At 36.0% G+C, this 11,532-nt stretch overlaps 1 protein-coding gene across 1 annotated transcript; it reads right to left on the minus strand.

The window, feature by feature from the left end:
* Nucleotides 1–1,242: 1,242 nt before the first annotated feature.
* On the minus strand, nt 1,243–5,245 carry LOC18105480 (uncharacterized calcium-binding protein At1g02270). Its single transcript, XM_024587018.2, has 9 exons — nt 4,594–5,245; nt 4,385–4,490; nt 3,618–3,838; nt 3,436–3,512; nt 3,214–3,322; nt 2,977–3,102; nt 2,697–2,807; nt 2,487–2,594; nt 1,243–2,109 (listed from the first exon to the last, which is right to left on the minus strand). The coding sequence occupies exons 1-9, from the start codon at nt 4,858–4,860 to the stop codon at nt 1,876–1,878; spliced, it is 1,359 nt and encodes a 452-aa protein (XP_024442786.1). The 5' UTR covers nt 4,861–5,245; the 3' UTR covers nt 1,243–1,875.
* Between the last annotated feature and the right edge of the window lie 6,287 nt (nt 5,246–11,532).

Here is an 11,532-nt window from a genome sequence, read left to right on the forward strand (position 1 = left end):
AGAGGGGAGATCTTTTTTAAAGGAAGAAGGAAGAAGAAGAAGAAGGTGCCAAGAAACATCATCCTTCCAGGTCAATAACACTCGGCTAAAAAAATTAACCTAAACTTGTTAAAAATAACTTTTTAAAAATAAAAAATTCTCAAATAAAAAGTACTTTCTGGCCTTAGATTTCAGCGTGCTTGTTTTCTCATCCCCATCACGTACATCCCAGCACTGTATTAAGCATCAAGCTTGAACCCCAAGAAATCTGTGGAGCTGTGTGTGATAGCTCGAGACTTTGTTGTCTTTAACAAACCTTTTTCCCAGTGAGCTATCGTTGGTTTCTGGACCTGAAAGACGATCGCCTGCTTTCAAAAAAGACACAGCATTTGGGGCAGATATAGATGGGGACCCTGCCGTTGCTTTTCTTTCTAAAACCCTTGAATCAACAACTAATATTGTAATTAAACTAATCCAAAAAATTAATATAAGTTAAGATTCCCACGCAACCAAAAACAAAGAACATAATTTTCATCCAAGACAGGAATGAAACGCAATTCTTTTTGCTATTGGCACCCCCGTTTGTTTAGTGGAATCATCTCGTAGTTAAAATCCATCACCTTTTGGATTAGGGTTCTGCATATCCTTCTCTGTTCCTTGAAAAGAAGTTGCTTTGTTAGTGGAATTTCAAAAGTTAGCTTTTGCATGCCCCTACTTTTTCTTTTTTAATTTCTGGTAATGAAAAGACAAGAAGAAAAGGAATGGCATGCCTGCATCAGGCCTCGTCTACTCTATCTTTTGTTTTTTATATAAACCTTTCCAAAGGGTAATTGAATTATGGATTCATGGAGCGGTCACAGGATTTAAAAAGAATTGTGAGGGCTCAGGCGGGCTCTTGATGGTCATGTGTGGTAAATGGGTTCTGTTTTTGAAACTCTGGGCTCCCCTGATCCCTTTGAGTTTTCTTTCTGTTCATGGCTACCCTCATGGTGCAGTCGCGACGTAAGCAAATGGGGCACTAACAAGATCATCATCATTTTAAAAGATGAAGCAAAAGGCATCATTTTTCTACTTTTTCAAGCCAGACATAGACCCCTTAGACAGATGGGGCACGAGCAAGATCATCATACTTCCAACATTCCACAGGCTGCCCTCAGGACAAGTCAAAGCTAGCCCATGAATCCAAATCGAGTCTTCACGTACTTGTTTAAAAATGTTTGAAGAAGCCAGCTTTGTTTCAGCTATAGCTGCTTGGGACATGGATTACAAAGTAAAAAAGATAGATTGGTTGATTTATTAGATTCTGAGATTTATCTCTGTACGGTTTGATCAACTACGACCACTATTTGTATTAACGATCTACAGAGGCAGGGAAAAAACTCTATTACAAGACGATTCTTGCATGTCTACAATCTAAATGTGGTCCAAGTGCTAGAAGCACTATTGTACTGTTGCACTCACCAAAATCTACAGAAAGTGATGGCTGCCTACTTGTATCCACAAGAGTAAATTTCCGCCTCTGCTCTCTTTCATTTATTCCCCCCTCTTCCTATTTCATTGTCAATGAGCAAGCAAACGAAGCAGAAACTGGGTCCAACGAGGAGATTGGCATAGCTAGTTCAGTCTATTAGTGTCCAACAGGAGTCCTTGAACATTCAAATGGAGAAAGTTCGTTGGAGAATCTGCAGCAAGATGATACACTCTCAACACTAAGGCTGTTAAATTTGGAGCAAGAATCAATCGGCCATTGCTCCGTCTAAAAGAGAATTTGAAGCCTCTCACTAGATAATTCTTGCGCCTGTTTTAGCACCCCTCTGACAACCTGTTTGTGGCCCCTCATGCTCTGCTCATTCATTATGTTATAAAATCCTGTGCCTGTTTTTCATTTGCGGACTGTCATGATATCAATTGTGAGCATGGCATTCTTATTGGTGAGAACACCACCGTGAGTCGGGCATGATCGGAAAGAGAGTAGTTCTCAGGCCACATTCCTTTTTCTACCTCAGGAGGGAATAGCACCGCATTCTCCACACTGAAACCAATGGTTTGCTCCTCTCCACCCTTGTGATCATCATCTAGGATTCCATCATTATCTTTCTGATCTGACCTTGTAGGATTCCAAATTCGCTGCTGCAGTTCCAACATTCCACAAAGTGAACTTCATAGTTAACAAAATTATTCTAGAAGTATTAATGCTGAATTGGTTTCTTTTCTGAAACAGATTTGTGGTGAAAGATATGGCAAGCCATGTCGCAGCTACACACCTATTTCTTTAAGATTGCCAAATACATGGAATCCACTCATCAGGTTCAGGATAATAACATAAACAAATGCAACTAATTTGTGGGTTGCAAACACAATCTTATAATTCGAGCTCAAGCAACCTGGATTGCCGATCCTGGCACTATAACAGTTTGCTAAAAAGACATTTGCATTGCCAAAAAAAAAAAGGTTCGGAAAATCAGAGTATGACAGATAATGCAAACATTCACTTTTTAGTTGGTTACCTGAAATTCTTTATAATCAAGAGCACCATTGCCATCAATGTCGGCCTGCACCCACAAATCCTTTGTTTCCTCGTCGTTGAGTCCATAACAATGCCCGGTTAGGTTAAGCTGCAGAATCAAGAAACAGTTTGAGTTGTCAAAGAAATGAGTGTAATCATTTTACTCAACAACAAAAATGATAGGAGTTTATATAGATTCCGCTTATCATACCTGCCGAAGAGATTCACAGAAGCCTGAGTAGGTAATGCAATCACTATCATTATCAGCCTTTAGTAAGGCAAAGGCATCTTCTTCAGTCAGGGAAGCTCTCCGTACTAGATACTGAAATGGAAAATTTCACTGTCAGAGATAGAAACTCAAGGATTGTTTTCTCAATCTTCCAAGTGCCATAACTGAAGAAATTCCATTTATTTCATGCCCCTGACATTAGGAAACCAACGCAGAACACAACAAGTATACGAGCTCGCTCCAGAAGAAATAAAAAACTGACCTTGAACATGCCAAATACTGCTTCACTCCAACTTGTTTTTAGTAGCTTTCGGTATCTATTGGGATTAAGAAGCCATATAAAATCCACACCACAAATATTTCCGCGATGGTTAAGGTGGCTAACCCACTGCATTCAAAAGATGAAGGGAATGAGAAATTTATACAATAAATGAACCACATACGTGATTTCTAACAGAACAGAATAAATTATTACTAGCTTAAACATGAAAATAAGGACCTTGTGAGCATCTGCATCAGTGTACTGATGAGCATTATCATATGATGATACAAAGCCTAGTGATCTGAGGAACTTGTAAACATGCCCACGTTTGCTCCCATTCCAGTCACTGCAGAAAGTATAGAGTAAAGGGTAGAATAAAATGAGTGTAATTCTGTGAAGGGCAAAGAATCTAACAGGTGTGACTTGTAGAAAGGATTAAAAGTATAAGCCCGTACTTACCCGCAAAGCATAATAGGCGTCGGGCTAAGCTTGTTTTCTTTCTGATAAGATTCCACATATTGCAGGATTTTGTAGACCTGATATTGCAATCATATAACACAGGTCAAGACCAAGGATTGCTAGAAGTAACCTGTGAAGAAGATAAGTTTTTTTTTAAAAAAAAGGGAGGAAAATGTACTTGCCTGATTCAATCTTACAAGAGACAAACTTGAATCATGAGGAAATAACAAGTGGGTGTTGACAATGAGAATTTCTTGTCGAGTGTCATTGTTCCGGGACGGTGAATAAGGGGCAGCTAATTCAACATGTAACAACTGGGCAACTCGATCTCCACAATCATTGAACAGCAATTCCCTATGGTCAATAACTCTGAAATGCTCCTTGCGCACGGCAATCAGTAGCCCTGAGATATCAGACAATGGCATGGTATGTTCAAAGGGATTCGACAAAAACTGGAGTAGACATAGGAAAACTGTGCTCATTGTTTCATCTGCAATCCATTCGTATCTAGGCCCGGTTTGTTTCTTCAACAAAACTTAAAACCTTTTATTTCTATTTTTTAAAACATGGGAGAATTCTTCTAAATATTGTAAAAGAAAACAGGAAGCAGAGGAATGAGTCAAGTTTGCAAGCTTTCTTCCCTATTTTTTCCAAATTGGAGACATTAAACCTTAGGCAATGGTGACTGTACAAATGATGAAACCAGAAACATCAAATGCAGATCAAATCGGACAACTCCATCTCTAGAACATGACCTATAATGTTTGATTACAAAAAGTCCAACGGCATCCAAAACTTGTATAAAGGTTTCAATCTTCGAAGAATATGGTAAGATATGAAATATCAGAATTGATTAAAAAAACAAAATCAAAATCAAGATTTAAATGTATAAACAAAAGGGATTCTAGAGAAAAGTATAATATGAGAGATGAAGAAGAAAGGTACCTACCATCACCCCTGTTGTTAGTACGTGCAAGCTTGAAATTAAGATAGCCAGCATCACCTAATCTCTTCTCATACATGTTGACCAGCTCTTCATTTCCTACCCAGAATTCCTACACCAATCAAACCCCATTTGAAACAATCAACAACCAAATCAAAACAACAACAAAATAATCATTAAAAACCATGAAGAGACCGAGAGGGAGAGGGAGGAACCTGAAGACAAATAATGGAAGATCTTTCACGCAACAAAGAATCCAAAATCTTCTGGTTTCTAACAAGCCAATAGGCTCTGTAATCACTTTCACGAGAATCCTGGTTCTTATCATTGTTAACGTTCAAGCGTTTGTAGATAGGTGCAAGAATGTTAAACGTTGTGCAAGTAATACAAGGTTGTTTCCGATGATCTCTCATCGACATTGATGATGATATTGCATAACTTCCTATTCTATTAATCCTTCTTGATCTCCTTTCCTTTCTCATATCTTTCTCTTTCTCAATAACTTTTTATTATATTCAAATTTAAAAAAGACACAAATGATCAAATTTTGAGGCACCAACCAAACAAAAATAACAAAGGATGGGAATTAAGTGGGGGTGGTGGCGGCAAGGGAGGAGGGAAAATATAGTTTTGAAGGAAAACGTTGTGGTGGCGGTAGTGGAGGCTGTTACGAAGCAGCCAATTGAAGGGGAAAGGCGGCAACAAAACAACCACAGCCACCACCAACAGCAGCAACAAAAAGAAGAAGAATAATAACAAGAAATTGTGTAAATGGTGGTTCGCTGTGATTTAAGAAAGGCAACCTCATTCTCTTGTCTTCATTTATGGCGAAGCCTTCTCTTTATATACATGCGATATGGTTATCCCTTAATTTAATCAACCGTTGCCTTTCTTATTATGTGCAGCCAAAGTTTTACACACAACATGCATTTTATATCTTTGGAGCTATTGCTTGGGTGGTAAGCATGTGAGTTTGTTTTTTATATATGTATATATTTTTTTGTAGTTACAATTAAACCCGGTCCGGTTAATTTAGTTTGGTTTGATTTGATAGATATTCTAAGACCTGACAATCTTAAATTTGTTTTTTTATATTATTGTACCGTTGTTATTAAACCTGGTTTGATTTAATAGGTCATTCTAAAACTTGATCGATTTTAAATATAGGTTGGGTTAAGTTTAAAAATCAATGTTAAATCAAATCTAATTTAATATTTTTAAAATAATATTATTTAAACTTTTAAAATAAATTGATTTAAGTTAACACGAGTTAACTTATCTATATCATAGACACATTAGCTTTGAGTTAGGTTATAGATAGAGTTGGGTCGTCATGTTCAGTGTTAGGTTTAATAGCTTTTCTAGAAACCCTAATGTAGGCTCTTTAATTATTCATAAATAATATGATAGTTAATTTGTTATGATACTAATTAAATGGAGATTTATTTTGACTGTACAAAATAGTGGTGGTTGTGGTTAATAATTAACCCATCTATTTCGTAGACAATCTTTATAGACAGGATTGCTTTGTCATGGACAATGTTAGGTTTAATAGTTTTTCGAGAAACCCTAATGTAGGCTCTTTAATTATATATAAATAATCTGATAGTTAATTTGTTATGATACTAATTAAATGGAGATTTATTGTGGTGGTACGGTGGTGGAAGGTGGGGTTTTAATACACATTTACGAGAGAGATCGATGTCACAATATATGCTTTATGAGTTCTGCACATAATAACCAAATAATTAATAAATGTTCTTTAGTGCCAAATTGTTGTGCTAAAGGCTGCCTCGTCCTATTGTTTATAGGAAAGAACATCAAATCTAGACATTTCTTTTTTCAGAAGAGGTAGAAATGCCTTGAAAAGCCAATTGCTTTGATGATATTTCTTTAATTCCTTGTTTTTCCTGCTCTTGTTTGTCCTGCTTACAACTAACAGCACTTGCTTGTTTTTCCTTTTTCTGCTGTTTGCTTTAGCTTTTTCATTTTAATGTTGTGGTCCGTTGCATTATTGTGTCGTCTAACATTAACTAATGTTGTTGTTACTTCTCTTTTGTCTGTCCAAGAACCATAATAATTTAAACGTTCAAGCTGCTGGGTTCAGGTAGATTTGTATTATATATATTAGGCTTGCGTGTGTTTTTACTATTTTATATTATTAATTAATTTTAATTAAAAAAAGAGAATAAAAACAATAAGATTCAAGTTCATAAGTGTATATATGATCTATCCAGAAAAACATTTCATGCTTTGTATTATACTTCAGGTGCACAAAAAAGAAATTATCAAAATGTGCCAAGAACATGCTGAGGTGATCAAAGCAAGTTGAGGAATAAAGCTAGGGCAGGAGGAGCACTAGATTTACGAGAAATATGTGGTGATAATTATGAAAAAAACAGTACATATACGAGCAAGTAAATCAATTTGCATGGACCCCCACGTACAGATGCTTTATCTTTCCAGCCGAAAGTTGTAAAGAGGCAAGAATACTCATCCACTAACTCACTGCTCATGAGGATTGATCCACCGAATTAGCTCTTCTGGTGTCGATCGGGGCTTGTTGGACAGTACTGGTAGAATATGCTTGTGCATCGTGTTCCTTCGTTTCAAGCCTCTCTAGGTGCATGGAAGATTGAGTATATACCTGTAGGAAACCATACATAGAGCTCATTTTCATTACGACACGGAAACATCGTTTCACCTGGAAAATAATTTATATTGTTTTGTAAGGCATCCTTTCAATGAAAGCTTTTCATGTACGAAACTGAATTAATTTATTAAATAAAATAAAAATATTAAAATTTAAATATCATCAAAACTCTGATATCATATTAAAAAATTAATTATTCAATTTACTAAGCTGACTGAGATACTATTCTTATTCTATAGTTATAACATGGAGGGGGGGGGGGGGGGGGGAAAGGGAATGAAAGATGGCATAAAGGACACTAAACTATCTTTGCTAAATCCAAAGAAGATAGATCAATTATAATGTTTGTAAGAATAGAAATACGACTGAAGGAGGGCCATGAACACAAGAATTTATAAAGAAAGAAAAGAAGGGACGGCGGCTTAGGAAATGGGAGACACAGAGACAAAATAGGAGAGCATGCGCGCAAGGCTGATTATTAGAATGAAGATCGATGGTAATCAAATCAGAAATCAAAGAAATTAAAATTTGATCAAGAGCTTAATTAGCAATTAATTAGATTAATCAGTGTATATATATATATATATATAAAAGGAGTTCGGAGTTTGGAGTTTGGAGTTTGGAGTTTGGAGAGGAAGGGAGACGTGCAGCAAGCAAGCATTGGTGCCCATGCGTGATGTGATTGGTCGGTCTTACTTTGATGTTTGCTTTTGAGCCGCACGTGAAAGACTAATGGCTTGTTTCTGTTCATCTCTCCCTGTCCCTTCACCCTCCTTCTTACCACTAGGGTTTTTTTTTATATAAGAACAATTTGGACTTTAATTACATCCAACTATTTTTATTTTTTATTTTTACCTGTGCTGTGTAGCGTGCTGAATTTCATTTCTTTATTCTTTAATATTAAAAAAATTATAAAAACATTAGGAAGTAAGAAGTTCAATGCATGCTAATATAAATACTTTTAAAATATTTAATCGATAACATGTTGGAAGAAGTATTTTTTTTAAATAAAATATTAAAACAAATTAGAAAGAGCAATTATAATAAATCAAATATTAAAGATAAAAAATATTAAGGCGACACTAAGATATTATTCTCAAATAATATGATTCTTAATTTAATAGTATAAAAAGGACGACACTAATTTAATAAAAAAACAAAGAAAATTATGGTAAATCTCCTAAATTTAACTTAATATTTCTAAATTATAACTTGTGAAATTTTATATCGGTGCGTAATTGAGAATGTTAAATCCTAACTAATTTAATGCTGAAAGATAAATATATAAAAAAAATTGCAATCCATAAAAACTCATATCCGGGTTTAATCAACAAAAAAAAAACCTCTAATAAATCTATATTAGCGGTTGTCACAACAACTAGGATAATATTCCCAAATAATATGAAAGAAGCAAAAGATAAGTATAGTTAATTTAATAATATCCAAAATTCATTGATTCACGAAAGGGCAAAGTCCAGATAACAAATAACATCCACACTTACAAGGATTTATTCTTCAGGGATATTGATTTCTTTGTATCCTATCTCTTTGGGAAAAAAAGAGTTTATTAATTAATCTATGCTCAGCATAGTATAATCTAAGATATATCTGCAATATTTTTTCCACGGGATTTAGGTTCTGTTAATTGAATAGCGAAGTTAAGAAATTCATGCAGAAATATCTCCTACGTTCTTTTTCATATGAAAGCATTGAAAAGTATTTTCATTGCTATTTGAGAGTGACAAGACTACGGCACCAAGAACAGCAAAGCCTATGGGATTGAAATTACCTTCCTTCCGAATTAAGTATTGAAATTGGTTGTACATGATTTTAGGTTTGTGCTTTCATGTAAAGAAGAAATATGCAGTATGGACCAAGACAATGAATCAACTCGAGAGTACTGCTATAACTGCCATTCACATGGATTCTCACATGGCAGGCACCCGCCTGGCATATCACAGAATATGCAAGACTGCATTGATCATACGGGCTGCTTCTACATTAATGTTCTTTGGGTATTAATGGTTTGGAGTACTGGAGCTCCTCCAGCCAACAAATGAACATGACAGCACACATGGAAACCCATTGTTCATCTTTCGTGCACTCATCATATTCATTACACGCTCCAGCTATCACATGACTCCTAAATATATATATAGAGTATCAGGTCATGGTTTTGGTCCTGAATGGTACTTAATTTAGTCATTATTCCTGAGTGTAGGAGCCATGGATGCTGGAGAAGACTACAAAAGGAAGGCAATTACAAGGAAGAAGAGTTCTTACAGGATTAGCCTTTCGGCTAGTTTACCTGAAGATGTTTGTGGTGCTTTCTCAGGTGATACTATCTGTGCAGTTAAGCTCTCTAAGGATCCATTCTCAGACATGAGAGCATCAATATTAGAGATGATTCAGAACGTGGGTGTTCATGATTGGGATGAAATGGAAGAGTTAGTCTATTGTTACATTGCCCTTAACTCTCCTGACCTGCATGGCATCATTGCCAATGCATTTCTTAGTTTATCTTGTCATTTTTCCTAGCTCGTACGCTCTTTCTCTGTTGTCTGCAACATACTGCTTAAAATGGCACATCTAGTCAACTTCTTTTTAGTCCACTACTCCTGGAAGATTGAGAATGTATCCTTTAATGTATCAATGTTATTTTGACAAATTCGGTTTCAGCCACCAGAGCAGGAAAAGAAGATCCAATGATTTGTTTCTACTTTCTACAACAGTAATTAAGAGCTAGCTTACATGCTTATTTTCATGAACAAATGAAAATCTGATTGATGAAACCAAGGGAATGCTTTAATCTGCCCAAACAGGAAAAATAAGCTATTTCGAAAGCAAACATCATGATAAATATAAGAGCACCATGTCAATCGATTCTCAATAAGAGACTTGACAGGTTTTTTGTAATCAATTCTCTATTGTAAAATTTGAATTCAATTGATAAAGAAGTTGAGTTCAAGATAGAATTCAATTCATTTTGTTTTTATATGACGTAAATGGTTACTTTGGAAAGCTAGTTTTAACATTAATTTTTATCTTTAGTGTAGTAAATCGGAAATTGAATTCAATTAGGGGGTTGCAAACAGCAGACACAGATCTGAAACTCTATTGGCCTAATTTTCTCCCACTTCAAAACAGCTTCAAGAAAACTAGCAGACATAGAAGAAAACTAGCATTGCAATCTGCAGATCCCGACATGGTTATCAGCATTATGTAGAGCCACAAAAAATTTCCTCGTTTTTTATTTTATTGGAAAAAACGGTCCTTTGGCTAATATAATTGCTTAGGGTGGCATCCAGAGCGGCAGTCGCTGACATTTACACTAACCAAAATATACTTTTAACAAGCTTGACAGCGAGTTGTTAAGGCCGGATGGTAGATGATCCACGCTGCGTGCTACCCCGCCAGCCAGGACATACCCCGGACTGAATTTCATTCAGAAACGAAAGAGATGGCAAATGAGGCAGAGAAGAAGAGTCGAAGTAGTTGCAGTGAAAAATTAGACAGATTGAGTGATCTGCTTGACTGCATAATCCATAAAATTCTATCTTTGAAAGGTGCCCAGACAGACGTGTATTGTCTAAAAGATAGATTGTTGTGAACATCACTTCCTGGCCTCAATTTCAATGCTCCCTGCCTGAAGCTCTCAAACTTTTCAGCTTTTTAATAGATTTGTGAGCAGAGTGTTATGACAACAGCGATCTTTATAAGGTTCAGCAACATTTTCCACTCGGAGCTCCCATCATTCTTTTTAGGATATATGATCATAAACTATGCTGTTTCCCATCATGTTCAGCAAGCTCATGGTCATAAATTATGATGATGCACCACCTTCTGTCCGATCTTTCTCTTCACCGGAGGCATTTTTAACTTGAAAACTGTATCCAAATTATCTGGATTCAACTTTCAAGCTTTTCATTTTGCTTTCACAAATCTCATCAGGTTGAGACTCGAAAATTGTTCCTTCGGTTATCAAAGGAATATCGGTGATCCTTTTGCTAGCTGTCTTAGTTTGAAGAATCTAAGCCTACGATTTTGCAATTTGCTGTCTCCAAAAGTTATGGAAATATCTGCAATTCAATTGCTCAACTTAGAAATTCTGGGGCTTGGATATATGCATCGATCTGATTACTGAATAGGATTAAGATTTTTGCACCAAAGCTCACATCCTTCAGCTACCAACTCTCTCAAGTAATGGATTTCTATAGGCTCCAACTTCCCTCCCTTAATTGACTAGAATCTAATCTTACATGAAATTAATTTTAAGTCTTTAAAGATTTTGAAAATATCTGTACTCCAATTGGTTAACCTGGAGATTTCAGGTTTTCTTGGTTACACTTGCAAGGTTGAGACTTTTGCGCCAAAGCTTGCCTCTTTCAGCTATAAAAACTCCTGCCCTGTGGCTATGGATTTCTCTAGGCTTAACCTCCCCTCACTTTGATCATGTTGATGTTGCGGTTAATCTATCAACATGGGACGACGAAAGGGATAA

The sequence above is a fragment of the Populus trichocarpa genome, chromosome 15 (genome assembly GCF_000002775.5).
Source record: "Populus trichocarpa isolate Nisqually-1 chromosome 15, P.trichocarpa_v4.1, whole genome shotgun sequence".
Classification (NCBI taxonomy): Eukaryota; Viridiplantae; Streptophyta; class Magnoliopsida; order Malpighiales; family Salicaceae; genus Populus; species Populus trichocarpa.